Below are 26,049 nucleotides of genomic sequence, written 5' to 3'. Positions count from 1 at the left end.
TATCCAAGTCTCTCTGCAGGCTCTCCGTTTCCTCAGCACTACCGGCCCCTCCACCTATCTTGGTATCGTCAGCAAACTTAGCCACAAAGCCATCTATTCCATAATCCAAATCGTTGATGTACAATGTAAAAAGAAGCGGCCCCAACACTGATCCCTGTGGAAAACCACTGGTAACCGGCAGCCAACCAGAATAGGATTCCTTTATTCCCACTCTCTGTTTCCTGCCAATCAGCCAACACCCTATCCACGTGTGTAACTTTCCTGTAATTCCATGGGCTCTTATCTTGTTAAGCAGCCTCATGTGTGGCACCTTGTCAAAGGCCTTCTGAAAATCCAAATATAGAACATCCACTGCATCTCCCTTGTCTAGCCTACTGGTAATTTCCTCAAAAAATAGTAATAGGTTTGTCAGGCAGGATTTTCCTTTAAGGAATCCATGCTGAGTTCTGCCTATCTTGTCATATGCCTCCAGGTACTCTGTAACCTCATCCTTGACAATCGACTCCAACAACTTCCCAACCACCGACGTCAAGCTAACAGGTCTATAATTTCCTTTTTGCTTCCTTGCCCCCTTCTTAAATAGCGGAGTGACATTTGCAATCTTCCAGTCCTCCGGAACCATGCCAGAATCTATTGACTTTTGAAAGATCATCGCTAATGCCTCCACAATCTCCACAGCTACTTCCTTCAGAACACGCGGGTGCATTCCATCTGGTCCAGGAGATTTATCGACCTTTAGCCTATTCAGCTTCCTGAGTACTTTCTCTGTCGTAATTGTGACTGTGCACACTTCTCTTCCCTGCCACCCTTGAGTGTCCGGTATCCTGCTGTCTTCCTCAGTGAAGACTGATGCAAAATACTTGTTCAGTTCCTCTGCCATCTCCCCATCTCCCATTACAATTTCTCCAGTATCATTTTCTATCGGTCCTATATCTACTCTCACCTGTCTTTTACTCTTTATATACTTGAAAAAGCTTTTAGTATCCTCTTTGATATTATTTGCTAGTTTCCTTTCATAGTTAATCTTTTCTCTCTTAATAACCTTCTTGGTTTCCTTTTGTAAGGTTTTAAAGACTTCCCAATCCTCTGTCTTCCCACTAATTTTTGCTTCCTTGTATGCCCTCTCCTTTGCTTTAACTTTGGCTTTGACTTCTCTTGTCGGCCACGGTTGCATCCTTTTTCCATTTGAAAATTTCTTCTTTTTTGGAATATACCTGTCTTGCACATTCCTCATTTCTCGCATAAACTCCAGCCACTGCTGTTCTGCCGTCTTTCCCACCAGTGTCTCTTTCCAGTCAACTTTGGCCAGTTCCTCTCTCATGCCACTGCCGGACTCTCAGGCCGAACCCTTGGCGTGCCGAACAATGGACAGTCCTGAAACCCTGAGAACAGGTCCTATCCCCGCAAAGAACCGAAGTCTGTGTGTAACTCCACATGAGGGTCTTCAAAGGAACCCTGAAAGGGAAAAATAAAGATATTAAAGATGGTAATAGAGCTGTTTCCGAAGGTGCAAGCAAAGGACTCTCCGTTTAGTGCCAGTGGAGCATTACGAGATAAGTCCCTGGTTAACGAAGGGCTGGAAGATTACAAAGATGGATAATATGACATTGAGCTGACTGAGCAGCAAATGTTAAATCCAAGAAAATGGGTGATATGATTTCCTCAGGGCACCAGCATGTAATACGATGAGAGACTTTTCTTAAAGTATTCAGTACAATCACAAAAAGGGAAGTCACTGAGAAGTTTGAAAGGAATATGGGAATGTTTCTTGGGCCTCATGTGTGCAGAGGTTGCCAAAGAACTTGATTATCTAGGCACGGAGCCCAAAAACAGAGGAAGAGACTGAGGTAAGGATTATGATGAGGAGTCGGCCAGCTGTCCTGTTGAAACCTTTGACAACTGCAGTTGAAAAAAATTCCAGAAGGGACTATTATCAGCGGCAATGCAAAGGAGTTAGTGAACACCAATCACCATAAATTGAAGCCCAAAATGTTATCCAGATGTCTAATGCAATGCTACATTTTACCTCAAGGAGAATGACAAACGAAGTGATGTTCTATTTAATTGGAGCCTTTGTAAATTGGTATCTACTTGCCATTAATCTACATTAATTCAAGTTGCTTGTATGCACAAGTCTTCAATTGTAAAGTCATCTGAAGAGATTTTTTAGTTATGGCATGTCATGAAGCCACGTTGTGTGATTAGGAGACAGCCCACGCTGGATTATGGAGGGAAAATAACGAAAAGCAGGCTGAACTCAGCAGTATCATGAATGAATGCAACTGAGAACAGTCTTTTCCAAGCCTTTATTAAATAACAAAGTTTTAGCATAAATAAGACCAGATTGCCCAAGCAAGTTCGGCCATTTGTCTTAGGCACAAATGGAATACATCTTATCTACTGAATCATTCAAACTTACATAGACGTTTGTTAATGTGTGTTGAGTTTTATGCCACGTGTTAAACAGTTCAATTTGCCATAATAATTATGCTTACTCTTCATTTTCACACCATCTATGTCTTTAAGTTATATCTGATTAATACCGCACAGGAAACTGGCAAATTTTTTCAAGAGTCACTGGGTAGTACGTCATAATGTCAAAGTATTCATTTCAGAAGGTTAGTATGGTTTTATGAACCCTGAGCTAAGATCTAATTTCCATAAATGAGAAATGGGAGAGTACATTTTCTATGTACTTTAACAGAAGAATGAAACAACAGAGAGAAAAAGAAAATATTACATTGAAAATTGCAAAAGTCCCAACTAATTTAAGAGCAGCATTAATTTAAAAGTATTCCTCACCTTCCATTCTCATAGTTATTGCAATGGTGGTAAGTAGTGTTCCTTAGTAACAGGACACATATACAAATAGAAGTTTTCAGAACTGGCTGATACACGCCCGGTTCTTTGCATGACACAACGTGTTCAACCAAATTTATAGTTTAAGGAAGAACATTATAAATACAAGAAAATACACCAGATGCCAGTAAACACTGGGAAATAAAGATAAGAAAGGTGCCCTAATTGTGAGTATTTGTCAGTATGCAAAGCCGGTGAGAAATGATTCTAAAATCTAATGCCACTGAAAGTATGTGATCTTGATAAAAACACACTCAATGGCCACTTTATTAGGTACACCTGTACACCTGCTCATTAAGGCAAATATTTAATCAGCCAATTCTATGTGGCAGCAGCTCAATTCATAAAAGCATACAGACGTGGTCATAAGGTTCAGTTGCTGTTCAGACCAAACATCAGAAAAAGGAAGAAATGTGATCTAAGTGACTTTGACCGTGGGATGATTGTTGGTTGTCAGGCGAGGTGGTTTGAGCAATTCAAGCTGCTGATCTCTCGGGATTTTCACATGCAACCGTGTCAGGAATTTATGGAGAATGATGTGAAAACAAAAAAAAAGCATCCAGTGAGTGGCAGCTCTGAGGGTAACAACACCTTATTAATGAGAGAGGTCAGGGGAGAATGGCCAGATTTCTTCGAGCTGTAACAGTAACTCAAATAAGCACACATTACAACAGTGGGTGCAGATCTCTGAATGCACAGCACGTCGAACCTTGAAGTGGGTGGGCTACAGCAGCAGAAGACCATGAACGTACTGGAGGTATCTAACGAAATGGCCTCCGAGTGCACATGCTCCTTTTTCATATGCCTCTTTTGTTCTACTAAAGGGGAAATAAACTCATTGGTTTTCAGTTTCAGAAATTTGGAATTTTATGCTTGAGTAGAAACCACCCAACTGGTTACTTCCTCCAGGGAAATGCAATGTGAAAAATTCCGTCTTTTATTTCCCTTGCAAACAGCTGACTTCATTTGTGGAGTGACAGAGGAATTAGGGAACACAAATTGATTGAAAATTAGTAATGCTGTCTTTATTCTAATACAACGCTGCCTTTTATTTTAAGAGGATTAGTAGTCAAAATGACATTTAATTACTTAGAGTCTTGTCAGACTTCAACTGCAGTTTTTGACCTTGCAGCTCTGAAAGGATACATCAGCTGTGGGAGAAGTGCGACAGAGGTTCACCAGTACAATACACAGTCTTTTAAAGCTTTTAATTATGAGTAATGCATAAACTTGGTGTGCATTCCTGGAGTCTTAAGGGATGACAGGAGATTCAATTGAGATGTCTAAAACTATATAAGCAATTGTCTGACTGGGCATAGAGATGTAATTTCCTCATGTGGGAGACTTAGGTGCATATCATTCAAAAGTAAAATCAGGAAGTAATTTCAAAGAGGAAATTTATAGTTATTTTTCCTAAATGCTTGGAACTGCTAAACCAGTTGCAATTTTCTACACTGAATAGTTAGTGTTGTCTTTATTTCGTGAGGATGTGAACTTAGAATAAGAACAGTCATACAGATGTGAAGGGGTGAATGAGCTTTCTTCATTGCTGTGCTCCCAGTAAAAGTGCTGAATTGTGGGCAGGTGCTTCATAAGTCAGCTATTACACAACACTAACCCCATTTTGATAGTAATGAATTGCATTGTGGACTTCATTACTTTTACCTGTCATTCATCAAAATCACACCCAGAACAGAATTTGGCAAAAATACAGACCCAATGACAACAAAATTAAAAGGTGATGCTAATCAGGTTACATTTTATAAAACAGCAGATTTGTCTATGGTTCCACACACATTAATCTGTTTTTTACTTGTCTATCTACACAAAAGGAGTTCTGACATGAAAATGAGGAATGACAAAAGAGCAAGAAAATACAGATGGCAAATTCAAGCCTTGTACCTCACTACAGCATCCGAACAACAGCTGTTCATTTGTTGTTATAACATCACTTGGGTCTCTTCATTAGATTACAGTCTTGTAATGCTCTCAAAGTATCCTTCATTCTCCACAGGACCCAGAGAACAATGCTGTGAATCTACTATATAAAAGGCCTTGTTACTTACTCTGTGAATCATACAGTACTCTAAATCTGTTTAATGGATGACATTATATGGTCTTGGGAATGCCAGTGTGACACTACTTCCAGCTTCCAGCAGCGACCACCTCACATGAATTCATTTCAGCAACACCACACTTTGATTTCTAATATTTGTGAGCTGACAGAAGGAGATTTTTCAATGATTTTTTTTCACCTTCCATGAGCCAACTATCCCTGAAACGATTTTCCAGAAAAACTCTATTGACTCACCTTTATTTGACTTGAGTGCAGCTTTCTTGTAGCTCTCTTTAAATTCCACCCTGTGTCTGTCTTCCCCTGGGATCACCCTACAAGACATTACAATTTCCCCCGTTGCCTAGGAAGATGAGAACTAGAGGCAGTACTAGACCACTTTGCAGTGCTAATCAATGCTCATTGTAGATCTTTTACCTCAGTGCTCTTTTCTGGCAATAAACTGATAGTCATGCATAACCTATCATCCAAAAGACTACCAGCTCTTGTCTTGAATATACTCATCAACTGAGCCTCCATGTCTTTCTTTAATAAAGGACTCCAAAGATTCCCCATTCTGAATAGCTGACACTTCAGTGAGATTATCTCTGTTCTTCCAACTCGACACGGTAACCATCCACCCTCCATTCCCTCTCTCTACACCCCACCTCCAACACTCACATATTCCTCTAAACTCGGGAAAACACAAACCCTTCATCACATCAATCAGGCTGATGAGCTTTCAGAGCCCTAAAGCATTTCCTCAGTCACAAGTAGACTAGACTTGTAAACGATATTCCATATGTGATCTCTCCAGGGCCCCTTTTCACTACCGCAACCCGTCCAAACCCTTGTACTCAATACCTTTACCATCATACCATTTTCCTTTCTAATGACTTGCATATTAACCTTCAGTGATTCCTGTACAAGGACATCCAGGTCCATCTGAACACCAACAATTTTCAAACACGTCACTTAGAAGACACTTGGCTTTTGTTTTTTTTCTGCCAAAGTGATTGACTTTACATTTTTCCACATTATATTCCATCTGATACTGTATGTTCCTGCCCATTCCCTTAACCAATTTCTCCCTGAAATCTTTCTGAATACACCCCATAACCTGCAGTATGCCCCAGTTGTGTCATGAGCAAAGTTGGGTACATTGCACTCACTGTCTTCATCCATATCAATGGGTGTCTCTACCTAGAAGTTTGCGAACAGTCAGCATGTCGCCTAAAGCTCTGACAAACTTCTATCAGTGTGTGGTGGAGAGTATATTGACTGCTTGCATTGTGGCCTGGTATGGAAACACCAATGCCTTTGGATGGAAAATCCTATAAAAGGAAGTGGATACAGCCTAGTCCACCATGGGTAAAGCCCTCCCCATCATTGAGCACACCTACATGGAGCGCTGTTGCAGGAAAGCGGCATCCATCATCAAGGACCCTCACCGTCCAGGCCCTGCTCACTTCTTGCTGCTGCCATTAGGAAAAAGGTACAGGATCCTCAGGTCCCACACCACCAGGTTCAGGAGCAGTTAATAACCCTCCACTATCAAGCTATATAACCAAAGAGGATAACTTCACTCACTTTACTCACTCCAACACAGAACGATTCCCAAAACCTATGGACTCACTTTCAAGGATCCTTCATCTAATGTTGTCAATTGATTGATTGATTTATCTATTTATTTATTTGCTTTCTTTCTTTCTTGTTCATCTTGTTGGGTGTGTTCTTTCATTGATTCTATTGTTTCTTGTATTTACTATGAATGCCCACAAGAGAATGAATCTCAGTTGTATATGGTGACATACATGTACTTTGACAATAAACTTGCTTTGAACTTTGAAATACGTTTGGATTGACAATTCTCTAGGATTGCATTAGTCTCAATTTCTAAACCTGAAAATTATTTATTCATCCAAAGTCATTCTTTTTGCTTGTTAGCCAATCCACAGTGCAATCTTTTATGCCCGAAACAGTGTACTCAAATTGTGTTTATTAATCTTTTGTGTGATGCTCAAAGATCTTCTGAAAATCGAAATACACCACGTCATCTATTCTGTTAGTTAGTCTCAAAAAGATTTTAACAGATTTTTCAAACTTAATTTCCCTTTCATAGATTCATGCTGGCCCTGTCCAATCCTCGTTTTATTTTCCAAATGCTCTGTTAACATCCTTTTATTAACAGCTTTCAAAAATTTCCCCATGGTTTTAATCATACTAATGTCTATACTTAGTTCCTGGTTTTGTCTCCCACCTTGTAAAGTGGAGTTACACCTGCAAGCAGCATAGCCCAGTTCTGCTTCTCATGCTCTCTCCTTTCCTGATTTTAGTTTCTTGGGCTTCAGTTCAACCATTTCTACGTTCTTTAAGAAAGGTTTCACTTTAAAACAAAACAGACATGTTTTCCATGTATTGATGGAAAACAAATTTTATTAATGTGCCACTACCCCACAGAGAAAAGTGCTACCGTCGATCTGTGTTGAGTTTGAGAATCTAAACTGGGCGCAGCGGTGAGAAGCTATAATGGCCTCATGGTCCCTAGGGCCTACAGAAGATCTAGAACGTATGAAGAGAATTTAATATTTCCAACATGTGGGTGTGGGGAGCAGGTGGAAATATTAAGAACCTATGGTTTGCAATATTCTTAGCACAAACATCTGCAGAGGCAGGGATATCTAATAAATTGGCCCCAGCAAACTCACCAATTGACACAAACCATCTTTTTTTCATTCATTTACAACTACTAAGAGACTACTAGACAGGTATATGGAGGAATTTAAGGTGGGGAGTTATATGGGAGGCAGGGTTTGAGGGTTGGCACAACATTGTGGGCCGAAGAGCCTGTACTGTGCTGTACTATTCTGTTTTATGTTCTAACTACTTTCAAACAAGATAAAATTCAACCTATGCGATAGAGTTGGTAGCTCAGTGTTGGTGTGTAACAATGAAGTGAAAGAGGGAATTAGTGTTGACTCCTAATATTTTGCCCCTATAACAATGACTATTAAAAAACTTATAACCTATCTGAACCAAAGAGGGACTTTCTTTCCAGAGAGCCAAACCAGCAGATTTGCCACAGAAATGCTGATGGGTTTAAAGTGCCAAGCCACAATTGTCAAACTTCCGATGCCAGCTTTTGACTTCAAATTATGATTTAACTTTATGATCACTGAGATACAACCTAAAATTTGGGATGAATCTCAAAAACAAAATCATGGTTGATTTGTTGACAAAGGAAATAAAGTGTAGAAATGTTGATTTTTTTTTAATTAATTGTGGTAACTTGCAAAACTGGAGCTTTGACATGTTATAGGGTGGAAACACGTTACTGAGATTGGGCAGTGTGCTTACACAGGGATTTGGGAAGCAGAAGGCGGGTTTTAATAGGGGTCTGCTAAAGTAGAAGCTGCTGTATATCAGTGAGCTCAAGCATCAATTGATTGGCATGAAATACAGAATTTTAGATGACCTCACATTTGCAGAGTGTAAAAGGTGGACGTTTGGGTAGATTATCAGGAGACAAATCTGAGGGTAAATAAGTCCGTCACTGAGTGATTCCAGCAAAAAATGAGCATGGACATTACAGAATTGGAAACACGGGATCGTAGACTCTCTGAGGGGTTGCTGTTCTCCTTTTTATCTCTTCACATATGCAAGCTATCACATCCTTGTGCGTCTATACACACAGAGGGCTGGAACAATGCAGGTGATAAGCAGAATACTGCTATCCTGTCTTGCTGCCCTTACGTGATGTAGAACATGGCCACTCTCTGATAAACACCACCACTGTTAACACCATCATTTCTCTTTTTTCTAGTTTTACCTCACAATTCTCTTTTTCTAGTTCATTACAATGATCACAAAAGGACCAAGGGAAGCAAGTGCATGGAGACACCACCACCAGACTGTAGGCTGCCCTCCATGTCACTCAGCATCCTGATTCAGAGGTATGTTAGTTTCTTCACCATTGCTAGATCTAAATGAGGAAACTTCCCACCCAATTGCAATGCATTGCAGCATTGAAATTTAAAAGGTTCAATGGGAGAATTCATTTGCACGGTAATAATTCACCCACTTCCTCTGGTTAGTAATATTCCTGGTATGCGATTTCTACTCAGTGATGTATTAAAAACCCATCAATCGGAACATCCCCTTAAATCTCTCGTTAAGCCTCAGTTCTAAGAACGGTAAGGGATGCCAACTGGGCCCTTTCATGTTTCATTCTTGCAAACCCACTGACCTCAGTCAAGTCCTCTTCCAGCTAATACAGAAGATGAAGTAGCACTTCCTTGTGCTACGGGCTTTTTGGAATATTTTCGTCTGCTGACCACAGTGCTTCATTCCTGCATACACAGCAGTAACGCAAGGTTTAAGTTAATCCTTGCTATCCCACTGCTATCAGACTCCAGTACCATAAAAGCACTCTTGGCCTTGTGATCTAATTTGTTATGATCTTACACTATCATTTACCTACACAGCACCTTGTCAGCAGTGTTTGCACTTTGCTACTGTTCTAGCTGAAAGCACTGCAAAATGGTTTCATCTATATGAACAGTAAGCAAGACATGATTTTCACTGCAGGTGACAATATAAACCAATGCCTCTGCTGTTATTTTTTCAATAAGTTTCCTCAATTTGTCATGAGCGCATATGGCTGTTTTGTACTGAGAACAGCACAAAGGGATTTTGAGAAGTGCGGCGCCCCAGATTGTATGCAAGTGAAACGCGCAATGCAATATGAGCGTCAATAATTATCTAAATGTACGTGCTGTAATACTGTACAAGGAATTTTAAATGCTTCATTAACTTTATTTGACAAAAATAAATATCAAAGAGTTGTATCAAATATTCTCACTAGATAATGTACAGTATTTACAGTACTTTACACATTTACATTTTATACATGACAAATATAGGCAGTATGCCAAAATACATTTCAGTCATTCGCTCCATGCAATTGAGAATACAGTGCATTCAGTAAATCCCTTTATACCAGGAGATCTCATTTTACATCTATAACTTACATCACATCCTCTGCTTCCGAATACTTTTTAAGTTACATAAAAATTATTTAAGATACATGGGCACCCAGCTGCATGACTTGTAAATATTAGTGTCTGTCATTGATGTTTTTCATCAAAGGAGATGATTGGGTAACCATGCTTCAATACACGTCTCCAACTCTTTAGATGAATTGAAATACAGAAAGTGCAGAGTAGCAATGTGTAAAGGGATCATCTTCAGCACCCAAGTGGCCGTCCCCCAATTACGCAGTCATCATATGAGAAAGGAACCTGGGAAAATAAGGAATTGTACATGAGCAACAAATTTGGTGGCAAACATATTTCACCTCATATTATATAAGACAATGGTTTTAGTCCATACAAATTTAGTCGTCCACATTATCAGCTACTAAAATGTGTGTTTTAAACATTGCACAGATAATAGTCTTCCAGCTCACTCACCTCCCAGTCAGAAGATTCATAATCCCACATCTGATTATCTTCATAGAAAATGTGCAGAGATGGATCTGTCACATTGATAAGTTCCTTCTGTATCGTCAGATTATCCCGTCCCAAGGTCAGATGGTAGGGCGCACAGTCATTGTACATTAGGACATTGGGATCTGCTCCACACTGCACTAGCAGTGACACCATTTCAGCATCCTGCTCCTCCACTGCAAGATGAAGCGAAGTCCTGCCACTGGATGGCTCCTGAGGAGGGAAAGCAGAGCTTGTGGTTAGGGACATGCAAGGGAAAAGTGACCGGTTATCAGCCATCAAAGCAAAAGCTGCCAATTCAAAAGAAATCAATCAAGTTACCTGCGCATTAATATCAGCTCCTAGCTGTATTAAGTATTTCACCATATGGGGAAGTCTGTTCTTCACTGCCAAATGCAAACAGGTAAGACCTGAAATTGAAAAACATGGAAATATTTCAAATATTGCAACCAACCAGTATTCAAAGATGTTAAATCTCATGAAAATTCCATATTATTGCCAAAACAAGGACTGTATAAAATAGCAAATGATTTTGTTTAGAATTATCCAATGTTATTTTGTGTCAATTTCCAATTTACAGATATCAAATTGAATGAGAAATTAGTATTCCTAGTGGACCTGTAGAAATAACAGATAACTGTACCATTGTAGTTCTTGCTATCCAGGAGGCTTTGGATATCACGTCTTGTGCAGAACTCATTGATGATGTTCACACACGCAAACAAATTCATCTCGCAAGCGATGTGCAGAGGTGTGTTGCCACTAATGTCCCTCTGTCCCAGGTCTCCTCCGACCCAAAGCAAAGACTGCAGCACATCAGTCTGTTGTGTGATCACTGCCAGATGCATGGCACTCTGGGAAAATGGAAAAAAAGAGAGAACAATTCCAGTTAGAGTGCTGAATGGAAAACGTCAGAGCAGGAAAACTGAGTGTGACGTCTTTGTTCCATTTGTCAGTTAAATACACCCGGGACTTCCCAGCCTCAGGAAACCACCCTTTTCACCCGCGCCTCGGTTCTTTACAGCAATCTACACCCAGCTTCTAAGCAATCAAATTTACAACAATAGAGCATAAAAAGGCAGCTAATATTATTACCAAAGAAAGCATAAACTTGCAAACAGAAAGATCATAGTTACCTGTTTCAGGTTATTCTGGTGGTGGAGATACTGATCTCCATCCTGGATATTTTTGAGGATCTGGAGAGCAACGTCTTTGGCAGTATGGATGATGGCCAGATGCAGGAACCTAAGACAAGGAAAAAGCCACGTTAAAACTTGCTGCTCGGGCCTCGGCTGCGGCGGCGCACCGTAACTCACGGCAAGAGACGGAACTCTCCAGGATTGCGCAAGCTCGGTTTTTTTTGGGTACTTTCCACACTGTTAAATATTTATCAGTTAACCAGAGGTTGGCCACCTGCCAGGGACTTTCCAAGCTTAGACAGGAACTGCACCGCCCAGCGGCTCGACAGAACATGGTGTTCTCAACAATTTCTTAATCAGATCCTTTCTTCAACCCCCAACCCCAGCAGAAACTTCTGCACGGACATTTTAATCTGACTAAAAATTAAGTTGGAATAAAACTCTCATAAGCATAAATTTTCCAATCTGATTTGAACTCTACATTTTTTCACTTTACGCGCTAGTTACAATGTTGAGTTATTTGACTAGGCATGTTTTTTTTCTCTCCCCAGCGAGAACTTCTTTACGGATGCACTTTTAGAATGCAAGGTTTTTTTTTGAATAAGATGCATTTGCATTCCCTTTTTATAAAACCAGAAAAAAAATGCAAACTAATTAAAGTAACAGCTTCCAAACGACTTACGTGTCTCCGTCCTCCGAGACGAAGTCTTTCCAAGACTGGGGTGTCTCGGGCTTGTCGGTCAGGCTGAGTTCCCTGATCTCCCGCAACACCTCCTCATCCTTCTCATTCATGGAGCCAATGCCACTGTCACAACGCTCCTCGTACAGCCCGGCCAGTTTGCCGTTGGCCCCGCTCTGCCCCGCTCCACTCGCAGCGTCCAGCTTGCCCTTCCCACCGTAGTGCTGATCCAAGCCATCGATGCAATTGTTAAATAAAACGTAGTCGGCCATGCTTCAAACACAAGGAAAAGTTTTCCCCGCGAAAGAGGGACACACGGGGTGAGAAATTAAAAAAAACAAACCCCACAAAAATCGAGTATCTCCCAGGCCAGCGAGCTCGACCGTCGCGTTTGAGCTGCTGGTCGACGCTGCAACAGATTTAAAACTTCGCATTTCGGGGATTTTTCTGGGCGGGGTTTCTTGTCTCCGCCTTCTGCTCGAGTCACGAAAAGCCTCTGTGCTTTTCGCTGGGAAATTCCGGAGGATAGCAAGTACATACAATTAAATAGAGAACTTAGTGTACCGAGTGGGGAAATGAGGGAAAATACCCACGGTTGGAGCGTGCAGTCCACTGAGCAACGGGAAGCTCCACCAAGTAATGGGCAGAGTCCTTTCCCACCAGTATGGGGTGTGCTGTGATGCATTACTTAGTAATCATCCACATATTCACGGGGTACTTTTATTGGGGTAATAATTTGTAGAGTTTTCCCCCTTTTTCGAGGTGAACTTCTGGTGGAGTAACGGAACACTTTGGAAGCTGTGTGAAAATTTTGGGAAACCCCCAATCGTTAGCGTATTTTGTGCGCGGGAACATCCCGACTTCCGAAGGGGTTTTGGCGTTCAAAGTCTGCATATCCTCTCCCGTGGAAAGTATGCATGGGAGGGGGGAGTTTAAGCGAAGGTGGTTTTGAAACAAATGACCTTTGGTTATTCTGCTCTTTTTTTTAGAGCAATGGGAATGTGGGAGTACTAGAAATGAAATCAGAATGCTAATAGTTGTATTCTGCAGATTGCTTCCGCTACAAAACATTCCATGAACTAGCCGGAGAGATCCTGAAGTAAGTTCACAACTTCCCGCCTAATATCAAACTCCACTGCACTGCTCAGCAAGGCCTCCAGTGTTTCTCCTCAAATAGGCCTCAACACAAAAGCAATGGTGCAGCAGTTTGCAATATCAAAATTAAGTTTTTTTATTATTATCACTTAATATTAGAAAATAATACTATCATGAAAACAAAAAAAAAGATGCAATCTTCTTTACATTGCAATAAGAACTATCACCACACATTAAATAAAATACATATTGTAAATCATGGCCAGCAGTTACTGGTGTAATTAAAACAATTTAAATGGATCTTTGAAGGAGAAAGAAAACTCTCCCTTATACCCGTTTTCCAGAGTATTTTTCCCCAAAGATAGAAACAAAGGGAAATACAAAAGACCCACCAGTTACCTGTTTGATAAATGTTCCACAGGTAGGATGCCAAGCTCTATGTATCCATTAGCAACGTACAGTCCTCACTTACACCAACTCCTCCGTGACTTTCCACTTCGGAAGGGCCACGCTGATTAGCTGATATCCAGTACTGGACATCTGTGACATCCTGAAATTAAACACTGAGTAATTGGAGGCTCCTTCCTTCTGCCTCCATCCCACATTCTACTCTCTAATCATCGATTCTATCTTCCTCACTTGTCCAGTCTCAAGTTTGGTTACCCTAAACTAAGTTATCAGTTCTTTCCATCTTAAAGACTGCCCACTGCTACCACTGTGAGAGTTCCTTATCTTCAAGCCGGAATCACATGATGGAACTGTCACTGGTGATTTTGTTAATTAAAGACCAGTGTTGTCTTAATTATATTTTCACATTTTACCTTGCAAAATCTTGAGCTCATCCAGCATTCTATTGCAAATAACCAGATCCACACCAATTTCCTACATCTATACCCTTCTGTGTGCTGACCTACAGTACATTGGTTTCAAGTATACCAAATGTTCAGTCATAAAACTCTCAGCCTTGTGTCCAGTTGGCTCCATGGTCACACCCTTTCCTTTGCCTGTGGCCTTTTCCAGTGTAACAAGCCTACAAAAACACATATACACAACTGTGCCCTAGTGAATCTCACATTGCCCATGAATGCCATCAGCCTTCTAGATATTAGGAACTGAGCACAAATTCATTTTCTACCATTTCCACTTCTGACAGAAGTCACCTTCCTGATGTTTTAACTTTGTTTCTCTCTCCACGGATCCTGCTATTTCCAGGAAAAAAATGCTCAGGCATTTTTAAAATCATGTTGAAGATTGGATTTTTTTTAGCATTTGATGCACAGATGTATGTGATTCAGAAAAAAATAGGTTTGTGCACATTTTAAAAATGTCACATAAGACCAGCACAAATTTGTATCTGGATTTCTGGGGAACTGCTGATGAAACATGTCTTTTCACAGCTGTACGTCCTCGTAAGTATCCGCGGCGTTGCATCAGTAGTAGTGACTGAATAGGCAAGATCAGGCTGAAGGCCTCAACCACTTCGTTAGTGCAATATGGAAAATAATACTCAGGATTGGCTCAGGGCCTAAAGAGCGCCCTCTTCTGGATCAGCAGAAATTCTTGTGCCTTTTTAAAAATATTATCTCCAGGGTTCTTGTTGATTCTTTTTTGCTCCATTTTTTCCTTAAAGGTGCTAACTTCTGACTGGTTTACTAGTTATCCTCTGATAAATATATTTAACATGTTATTTTCTTTAAAAGTCCCTATCTAGTCTTCTTGAGCATGAATAACAATGAATTGAGCCTTTTACAGCCTCTTTGCACTTCTCTTCTGCAATGTAATTCTTGTTGCAACATGGGTACACTGGTGACCTGGTGCTTAAACAACAGCAGCTCTAGAATTTTACTTCAGATTAATAAAATGATTGTGGGTCTATCGGATTATAGATTAGAATCTATTACAACCTATTAATAACAAACTGATTCATTAATATCCTTTAATAATCTGCATAGCTCCCTGGTCTGGTCTTTAGACCAGCACCAATGTGGCTGATCTTGAAATGGTCCAGCAAGCCACTCACTTCAGTGCCAGTTAAGAAAATGCAAGAAGATGAAGCTCCTAAAAATAAATTATATACGTATACTATTGCAAATGTGTACAGATATCTGAAGTGTAGTTTACTTGCAAAACTAAATCTGCCTGCGTGACCCAGAAGCAGGTGCTGCACAGTCTGCATTATCCCCGACTGGGTGGATCATTTTGGAGTTTGGACCTCTTCCAGTACTGCCAACACCTAGCATCTCCAAAGCCGAATCTTGCCTATTGACAGACTCAGGTAACTGCCAGGCGAGCAGAGCAATATACCATCCTCCACTCTTACCTGAGGTGTTAGAATTGCATATCTGCACTCTTAGCCTTCATTACCACAGCTCTACTTTCTAATCCAGACATCAGAATGTCCTGTAGTGCTCGAGGCACTCTCCAGCCCTGGAGAATCATTGCTTTTCCAAAGCCCACAAGAAGGCAGCATGCAGTGGCTAGAAGCAAATAGTTAGGTCACCTTGGAGCTAAAAATAGAATCCTGATCTTTCTGTTAATGCAACAAATTCAAAATAAATGAACATATATTTGTTGGTTGTGGCTGGGAGGGAAAACTGGAGTGGAAGCAGGCTGAATGCAAATTTACTCAACTTCCTGAAGGAAAGATAGTTAATTTATTACCATATGCAAGTGGCCAAGTGTCTGTTTTAGGTAGCCTTCTTATTGAATGAATACCCTGCAAGCTCAAAATGGTGTTGGACATTTTTAAGGCGCTTTTGGACTATGAAATTCGTCTTTTTCGTTTTTCATTCTGAAGGCCGGTACAATAATGACCAACTTCTAATCTTTGTCGTCTAAATAACATTTAACTGCCCATTTAAGGAAATGTCATAGCTTGCTCACGCCAAGAAAGTATTAGAGATTAGTGTTCATTAACATGTAGAAACCAACTTACAACTGTTTTTTAAAACAACACAATGTGTTATCACATTATGCAAAAATCATCAATAACTGTTTTTGTACAATCTATATTTTTGAAAATAGAGCTGATGTGCGTGGCACAGAGACATGGAGGCAGAGGAACCCAATCTATACTTTAAATTGGTGAAACAGATTAATTCAACAGCTTTGTTTTGTTCATTGTTGGACTTCATGAATAAATACAGAAACATAGAAAACAGGAACAGGTAAAGTTACTCAGCCCTTTGAATCTGCACTATTCAATAACATCTTTGCTGATCTCCAAATTCAAGACCCTGGTCCTGTTTCCTCTTCATATTTCTTCATCTTCCTAGCATAGATCCTTCTTGAATATAGTTAGTTATTTGACCTCAAGTAGCTTCTGTGGAAGAGATTTCTACACGTTCACTACTCTCTGGATGAAGGAATTTCCCTTTAGCTTATTGATCTACACCATGTCCTTCGGCTGCGACCTGTAATTCTGGACTTCCCCATAATCAGGTACATCTTTCTAATCTTTCTGATTGCATCAGTGATCTGCAAGTCTCATTCTTCAGAACTCTAGTGAGCAGTGGTCAATTATCTGAAACTCTTGCTCATAGGTAAGTGGTGCCACTCCAGGAGTTGGCCTGATGAGCGTGCTGTTTTCTCCATCCACAGCAAGAGTACCCTTCCCCGGGTAAAAAGGCTAAAACTGTGCTCAATGAGTAGGCTGCTCAAGGCAGTAGGACATCCCTGCTCTTGTACTTAATTCTTAATATGAAGGCCATTTGCTTTCTTAACATCTGCTGCACAGACATGGTTCCTTTCATTGCCTTGTGCACAACAACACCAAGACCACCTTGCATTTTCCCTTTTCCAAACCTATTACTGTTCAGGTAAAAATCAGCCTTCCTGTTTTTGTCTTTGGAGTAGTTAAACTCACCTTTATCCACATTATATGGCACTGGTCACATACAGTATTTGCCCATTCATTCAATCTGTCCAAATTGCCTTGAAAGCTCTCCGTGTCTTCCACATGGCTCATACCCCACCCAGACTGAAGTCATGTGCAAACCTTTAGATATTACATTTAATTTGCTCATCTATGTATATTGTGAATAACTGAGATCCAAGGATCAAAGCCTGCCAGTCACTGCTCTCTATTTGTTTGTCAACTAGTTCTATGTTCATCTTAGTGAACAGCCCATGATCCATGTGCTTTAAATCTACTTATAATCACTCATATAGGACCTGATCAAAAGCCTTCAGAAAATCTAAGTACATCCCTGTACTATCTATGTGTAAAAATTTCCACTAAATTTTTCAATCCTAATTTTCTTTTTATTAATACAGGTCAAATACCCTTTATCTGAAATTCCAAAATCTGAAATCCAGAATTTTTTTGAGCGCTGACATGATGTCACAAATGGAAAATTCCACAAGGTGCAGGTCTCTGCACACCACAGACAATGCTGAGAAGTGACCTCAAATACGTAATGAACAGAAGTTAATGAAAAATAGAATAACAGTACATAAAGCAAGAAAACAAAGATCCTGATGGTGTATTGACAGAGTGGGTTCATCAGCATCAGAGTGAATACGTGCTGCTTAGCAGTAACCTGATCATGAAACAAGCAAATATCTATCACGATAAACTGAAAATTGAAGGTAATTGGAAATATTCAGCAGGCTGGTTGCAGAAATTTAAGAAAAGGCACAGCATTAAATGTTTAAAAAATTGTGATAAAGTGTCTGCTGATCACGAAGCAGCAGAGAAATTCATTGATGAGTTTGACAAGATAGTCACTGATGAAAACCGAACATGCTGAATAGCTGCATCGGTATGTATGTGTGATGAACAAACGTAAGACGAAGAGTGCTTCCCAGTAGCACTTACACTCAGAGTTGGAAATGATGGCGATCTCAGGTTATCTCGTTAGATATTCCAGAATCTGAAATCCAAAGCACTTCCAGCCCCAAGTATTGCAGCTAGGAGGTACTCAACCTGTATATGCTGATTTTGACCAATCCTGTCAATGTTTTCCAAAAGTGTTGCTATTACATCTTTAATGACTTGAACATCTTCCCAATGACCAATGTTAGGCTGACTAGCCACTCACTCACAATTTTCTCTCCTCCCTTTTTTAGATGTGTTGCATTAGATGGTTAGAAAATGACTACCATGATCCATTCTTTCTACTGTCAATTCCTTAAGTACCCTGTGAGACATACTATTGGGCCTTGGGCATTTATTGGCCAACAATCTTATCACTTTCCTTAAAATCATTTCACACTAATACTGATTTACTTCAGATCCTTTTCTGTGTATCAATTCTGAAAGATTATTTGTGTCTTCCTTGGTGAAGACTAAACCAAAGTATTTGCCAGTTGTTTGTTTCTTTATTTTCCATTATTAAAACATCTGTTTCCAACGATAAAGGGCCTACATTTGTCTTCACCAATACTTTTGTGTTTACGTATATATAGAAGATTGCACAGTCCGTTTTTATGTTCTCTGCAAGCATACATTCATCCTCTATTTTCCCCCTTTTTATCGCTTTGTCTTTCTTTGAAGATCTATGAATTGTTCCCAGTCATGCTTACTTTGACAAGTCCAATCATCTGACTGTATTTCTGCTCTGGGCATACAGGCAGAGACTGAGGACCACAGCACCAATGATTAGGAGCATGAGGGAGGCAGTGGAATCGGTGGACTGGACAATGTTCAGGGACTCATCTTCCAATCTGACTGAATTATGCCACAGTCATCATTAGCTTCATTGAGACCTGTGTGGATGATTCTGTACCTTCAAGAACACACCAGACACCTTCTTCTTCTTAAGCCCATCACCCCAACTAGGCCATAGGCCACAACAGCAGCTTCCCAGATTCCTCTGTCCTGGACCAGTCTTTCAAGTTTAGTCCATCTTCAAAGACCCTTCCTTTTCCAGGCTGAGGTCTTTGGACTTTCCGTTGGTGTTTCTGTAGCTCTGGGTTTTCACAGGGTGGGGTTGATATCCCCAAGCCCAACACTCCAATTTTCGCAGCCAGGCTTGGGGCCAGAGTTACATACCGAACATGCTCAAACCGAGAACTATGGATGAATCAGGAGATTCACAGTCTACTGAGGGCTGGATCTGCAGCATTCAAGAGTGATGATGCAGAACTATACGACCTTCAGAAGGCTTTTTAAAAAGCAAATAAACAATTGTGATTGAAGTTGGGGATGAAATCAAATGCATGTTGGCGCTGGCAGGGATTGCAGGCTATTACTTCCTACCAGGCGAAACCTAGCATCAAGAAAGGTTGAGATGCTTCATGCCCAGATGAACTCAATGTCTTTTATGCACATAAAACTACATACATCTGTGCAAATCCCTGCAGTATCTGGTGAACTAGTGATCTTTGTCTTGGAGGCTGATGTCAGAACTTCTTTCAAGAAGGTGAACCCTCACAAAGTGTCAGTCCCTGATGGTGTACCTGGTTGGCACAGGTTTCCTGGCGGGAGTGTTTAAGAACATCTTCAATCTCTCATTGCTGAAGTCGGCTGTTCTTCAAAAGGGCGACAATCATATCACTGCCCAAGAAGAGCAGGCTGAGCTGCTCAGTGACTATTGCCCAGATACATTCACACCTACTGTGATGAAGTACTTTGAGAAGTTGGTCATAAGACCATAAGACAAAGGAGCAGAAGTCGGCCATTCGGCCCATTGAGTCTGCTCTGCCATTTTATCATGTGCTGATCCGTTCTCCCATTTAGTCCCACTCCCCCACCTTCTCACCATAACCTTTGATACCCTGGCTACTCAGATACCTATCAATCTCTGCCTTAAATACACCCAATGACTTGGCCTCCACTGCAGCCCCGGCAACAAATTCCATGGATTCACCACCCTCTGACTAAAAAAATTTCTTCGCATTTCTGTTCTGAATGGGCGCCCTTCAATCCTTAAGTCATGTCCTCTTGTACTAGACTCCCCCATCATGGGAAACAACTTTGCCACATCCACTCTGTCCATGCCTTTTAACATTCGAAATGTTTCTATGAGGTCTCCCCTCATTCTTCGAAACTCCAAGGAATACAGTCCAAGAGCGGACAAACGTTCCTCATATGTTAACCCTCTCATTCCCGGAATCATTCTAGTGAATCTTCTCTGTACCATCTGCAACGTCAGCACATCCTTTCTTAAATAAGGAGACCAAAACTACCACAGTACTCCAAGTGAGGTCTCACCAGTGCCTTATAGAGCCGCAACATCATATCGCTGCTCCTATACTCTATTCCTCTAGAAATGAATGCCAACATTGCATTCGCCTTCTTCACCACCGACTCAACCTGGGGGTTAACCTTAAGGGTATCCTATACGAGGACTCCCAAGTCCCATTGCATCTCAGAACTTTGAATTCTTTCCCCATTTAAACAATAGTCTGCCCGTTTATTCATGACTAGAATCAACTCATGTCTCTGCAAAGAACCCGGCCTCGCTGCAATTTTCCTATCACCACAATAGGTCAACAGTAGATACAGTCTCACTGGCTCTCCACTTGGCCTTGGATCGCCGGACAATTGCAATACCTACATCACACTGCTGTTTATTGATTTCAGATCAGCATTCAACACAAATATGCCCTCAGTACTAATCAACAAGCTCCAAAACCTGGTCTTTATACCTCCCTCTGTAATTGGATTCTTGACATCCTCATTGGGAGACCATAGTTAGTGCAGATGGGAAATAACATCTCTACCACTCTGACATTCAACACTGGCTCACCTCAAGGATGGGGGCATCACTGCTCTACTCTCTCTATACCCATGACTGTGTGGTTAGCACAGTTCAAATGCCAACTATAAGTTTGCTAATGCTACAACTATTGCTGCCTAAATTTCTGCAGGTGACAAGAAGATATACAAGAGTGAGGTAGATCAGCTGATTGTGCGATGTTGCAACAACAATCCTGCACTCAACATCAATAAGACCAAGGAGTTGATTGTGGACTTCAGGAAGGGGAACTCAAAGGAACACACAGCAATTCTCATTGAGGGATCAGAAGTGGAAAGGATGAGCAGTTTCAAGTTCCTGGATGTCAACATCTCCAAGGATCCAACATATTGATGCAATTACAAAGAAGCACGATAATGACTATATTTTATTAGGAGTTTGAGGAGTTTTGGTATGTCACCAAAGACTCTTGCAAAGTTCTACTGATGTACTGTGGAGAGCATTCTAACTGGTTGCGTCACCATCTGGAATGGAGGGGCCACGGCACAGGATCAGAAAAAGCTGCAGAAAGTTTTAAATTCAGCTAGCCCCATCATAGGCATTAGCCTTCCCTGCATCGAAGACGTCTTCAAAAGGAAGTGCCCCAAAAGGACTCCTACCATCCAGGCATGCCCTCTTCCCCTTGCTACTATTAAGGAGGAAATACAGGAGCCTGAAGACACATTCTCAACATTTTAGGAACAGCTTCTTCCCCTCTGCTATGAGGTTTCTGAACAGACAATGAACCAATGTACTGTCAGGAAATGGAGGGAATGTTTGTCCCAAAAGCAGAGCAGTGGATACAATTCGGCAATGTACAATAACTTTAATATAAACGGCGAAAATAACAAGCCATGAGGGGGGGGGGTCACAAAACAAAAGAGAGCAAATACTAAACACCACAGGCAACAAGGTGACAGAAGGCTAGGACCAACTGATTGAGGCTGGCTGGTTTGATGAGTGAACCAGGACTATGGGTGAGAGATGGGTTTAAATAGGCTGCAGGTGATGAGTTGTAAATGAGTGGAACGCGACTTCTGTTAGCTGGGTGGAGACTGGGAGGTGTCTGCCTGTACAGACCTGACAGGACCTCCTACCCCCCCCACCCCCACTTGCCTACAGCTGGCACCCGATCCAGATGGGTCTGCTGGAACTGCTTGATGAGTGATGGATCCAAGATGAAACTGGACAGGCGATCAGGGACTGTACATCTCGTACACAACAATGTGAATCCATTGACTGGTGAACCACGTACACTGGACCTCCTTCCACCATTCTAGGTTCTGGAGGTGTAGGCTCAGGTGGGTTGGTGGGCCATAGACAATGAACTTGAGGCAGGACATGGAACGTAGGTGTGATCCTGAGGGACGGGGGGGGGGCGCAGCTGGAGACAGGAAGTGATTGGATTGATGCAACGGTGATCTTGAAGGGACCAATGAACTTTGGCGAGCGCTTGCGGGAGTCGGTGCAGGGGCAGATCTTGGACAGCCAGACATGATTCTCAGGCTGGAGTAGGCACAGTTGGCACCAACGATGGCCCTCTTCCAAGCATTCAAGCAGTGGGCTATCAAGGCTCTCGCAGGTGGGATCTTTACCACTGGCTCCTCCACAAGGAGCAATGGGGGTTGGTGGCCATGAGGTATATTAAAGAGTCTGACACCCAAGGCAGGGAAGCAGTGTAGATTGTGGGACAGTTCAGCCCAGAACAGTTCCGTCTTCCACGTGGAAGGGGCAGAGGCGGTGAAGCATCGTAGTAACCTCTCCAATTGCTGAGTGGCTCTTTGTGACCAAGTGTTGTTCTGCAGATGATAGCCAGAGGACAAACTCACTGAGGTGTGGACGAGGGAGCAGAGGCTCACCAAAGTGGAGGCCCCAGTCCGATGCAATATCCTGAGGGAAGCAGTGGAGATGAACTACATATTGGAGAACCAGGTCCACCATCTAAGATGCTGACAGAAGCTTGGGGAGGGCAATGAAGTGGGCCACCTTGGAGAACCAGTCCACCACCGCCCTGATCATCATGGTCACACCAGAAGATGGCAGGGATACAGAGGGTCACTGGTTGGAGAAATTGGACCGGGCACATTGAGGGCAGGCGTACATCTGCGATCACGGTGAGCCACTAGAACCGGCATCACAGAAAATCCAGTCTGTCATGTGCCCGTATAGCCAGAGATGGGTGAGGAGTGGGCCGACTGAGGTGCCTCAAAGTGCATGGCTTCCGGTACATACATGTGGTTGTCAGGCGTGTCAGCCAGAGTAGGGTCGCGTTGTAGGGCCTGGTGGATCTGGTTCTCCAGATAATCAGGGTGAGGATCTGGGAGGAGGGAATGGTAGGCTGAGGATGAATCTCCATTTCAGCTGGGTTTATCTGTCGTGACAGGGCATCTGCCTTAGTGTTCTTGGAGCCAGGTCATTCGGAGAAGGTGAGGTTGAATCAGTCGAAGAAGACCCAGTGAGCATGACGAGGGTTGAGTTGGCAGGTTTGTCATATGAATACGAGGTTCTGGTTGTCAGTTCAGATCAGGAAGGGCTCGGTGTTTCCAATCAGCCAATGTCGCCATTCCTGCAAGGCCCATTTCATGGTGGGTAGCTCCTGGTCTCTACAGTGCTGTGTAGAGTTGAACATGCCTGAGAAGGCAGCACAAGGGTGTGTCTGCCCATCCAGTCCTTGCCAGGAGAGGAATGCCCCAGTGCCCTATTCAGATGCGCCCACCTCTACCACAGAAGGCCTGGAGGGGTTTGGATGGCAGAGAATGGGAGTTGTGGTGAAGCGTCTCTTCAGCTGCTGGAAAGCTTGGTCTGCGGTAGCAGACCAGGTTATCTGTCAGATAGACGACTTGGTAGGGAAGGTGAAAGGAGCAGAGAATGGGCTGTAATTTCTGAAGAACTTGGAGAAGCACGAGGAGTGCTGGAACTGTTTGAGGGAGCGCAGTTGGGGCCACTCAGTGACAGCTCACACTTTCTCTGGTCCATGGTTTTGCCTTGGGGTGAAAGGACGTAACCCAGGAAGGAAATGACTGGGGCGTGGAACTGGCATTTCTCTAAGTTGCAGTACTGTTGGTTTTTGAGGAGACGCTGAAAGACTGACGTGGTCTTGTGGGTTCCTGGAGAAGATGAGGATGTCATCGAGGTAGATGAACACACACCTGTATAATATGTCTCGAAGGATTTTGTGAATGAAAGCTTGTAAAACAGCTGGACAGCTGGAACATCCGAAAGGCATCAGCAAGTATTGGTAGTGGCCAGTGGGTGTTATAAACGCTCTCTTCCACTCAGCACCCTGATGGATGCACATTAGATTGTATGATCCGCTGATCCAGTCTGACGAAGATCTGGGCCCCATGGTTTATTTCGACTGTGCTATCCATCAGTGGGAGAGGGCTGCTGTTCTTAATGGTGATTTTGTTGAGTCCACATAGCTGAGGCCGTGGCAGAGATCCCCATCTTTCTTGTTGACAAAGAAGAATCCTGCACTGGCTTGGAACTGGGATGGTCGAATGAAGCCATGATATCATGCTTCATTCATGGCTTGGTCTCTGGAGTGAAGAGGAAGAACGGACAGCCTTGGGGAGGGGTGGTGCCCGGGAGGAGGTTGATTGCTCAGTTGTGTGGTCTATGAAGTGGCAGGACACTGGCTTCCCTCTTACTGAAGGCAACGGCTAAGTTGTGGTGTTCCTGCAGGAACTTTGTGAGGCCGAGGGTTTCCTCCATCTTCACGGATTTACGGGGTGAAGTGAACTAAGGTTACAGGCAGGTGGGTCGCAAACTCAACAGTGAAGCAGATGGCCAGGCAGAGTGAGGGTGGTAACTGGAGAACCAGGATGAGAGGAGTGTTGGATGAGTCAATCAGAAGGAATGGGATGGACTTGCGGTGCTCTGTGATGCTCATGTGCGCAGGCCGTGTGCACGCTCTGACCACCCAGACCCCAAGGATCTGTCAAAGGCTGTGATGCAGAAGGAGTGAGACATAGGCTTGGTAGGGAGTACAAGCTGTGCACAGGAAGTTGCTTGCTATGCTGGAGTCCATCAGAGCCTCCTGTGCGTGTGAGCCATCGGGGTGTGGAGAAGGACAGGCTGCGGTTCTGGAGCAAGGACCGGGGGAGCTTACCAGGTTGAAGGCCCCTCAACTCTACCCAGTGGTGCCATTTCCCAGACGCAGTGGGTACTTGATGTGTGGGCGATCGGCTGATGCACAGTAGGTTCACGTGCTGATTGTCCACTGATGCTCGCGTTCTTGGGGAGTTAGGGGAGCTCTCCCCAAACACATGCGTTCTGGAGGCATTGCCGATGAGAGTCCTGCAGCCGGAAATGGTTTGATTCTGGCTGACGATCTGGAGGGTTGTTCCATAAGGTGCTTGTCAGTATACAGGGCCAGACTGATGAGGCTTTTTATGTCACTGGGCATCTCCTGAGCAGACAGCTTGGCTTCCAAGCTCCCCGAGAGGCCACAATGGTAAAAGGCCAGAGGCCCTGCCCTATTGCAGTTGCACTCTGCTGTGTGGGTACTGAGTTCCACATTGCAATGTAGCACCATGTGTCAGCCTTGACACAGGAGCAGTATCTGATCTGCTGCCTCCCATCCACTTCCCAGATGGTAAAAAACCCAGTGCATCTCAGCAGCGAATTCCTCATATTTATTGTAAATGGTAGTTTTATTGTCCCTGATAGCTGCGGCCCAGGTCAGTCAGGAGAGAGAGAGGGAGGGGGAGGGAGAGAGAGGGAGGGGGAGGGAGAGAGAGGGAGAGAGGGAGGGAGAGAGGGGGAGATATATATATATATATGTAGGCAGACTTAGCTCGGTCCGGTCCATAGAATACAGAGTTGGCTGGAGCTTGAAGTGCAAGATGTACTGCAATATGAATTGCAGTTTCGGGTTGGGGAATCTGGCAAACTGTTTGGGCACCGAGGAAGGAGGCAGACTGGCTTGGGGTTGCTGTAATGAGACGGAGAGTGGGTTGAGGGTGGCGAGCAGGTGGTCAGTGCTTTCCTGCTGCTTCTGGATTGTGTGCTCCCGTCAATGGACGACTTCCCT

At 42.8% G+C, this 26,049-nt stretch overlaps 1 protein-coding gene across 1 annotated transcript; it reads right to left on the bottom strand.

Annotated features, from left to right (window-relative positions):
• Window positions 1-9,706: 9,706 nt before the first annotated feature.
• nfkbiab (nuclear factor of kappa light polypeptide gene enhancer in B-cells inhibitor, alpha b) lies at window positions 9,707-12,664 on the bottom strand. Its single transcript, XM_072267659.1, has 6 exons — window positions 12,241-12,664; window positions 11,556-11,664; window positions 11,063-11,273; window positions 10,741-10,829; window positions 10,384-10,632; window positions 9,707-10,212 (listed from the first exon to the last, which is right to left on the bottom strand). Exons 1-6 carry the CDS (start codon window positions 12,507-12,509, stop codon window positions 10,159-10,161), a joined length of 981 nt encoding a protein of 326 aa, XP_072123760.1. The 5' UTR covers window positions 12,510-12,664; the 3' UTR covers window positions 9,707-10,158.
• Between the last annotated feature and the right edge of the window lie 13,385 nt (window positions 12,665-26,049).

This window comes from Mobula birostris, chromosome 1, assembly GCF_030028105.1.
Source record: "Mobula birostris isolate sMobBir1 chromosome 1, sMobBir1.hap1, whole genome shotgun sequence".
Classification (NCBI taxonomy): domain Eukaryota; kingdom Metazoa; phylum Chordata; class Chondrichthyes; order Myliobatiformes; family Myliobatidae; genus Mobula; species Mobula birostris.
The sequence above is the reverse complement of the archived record's forward strand: the minus strand, read 5'-3'. Positions and strand labels throughout refer to the sequence as shown.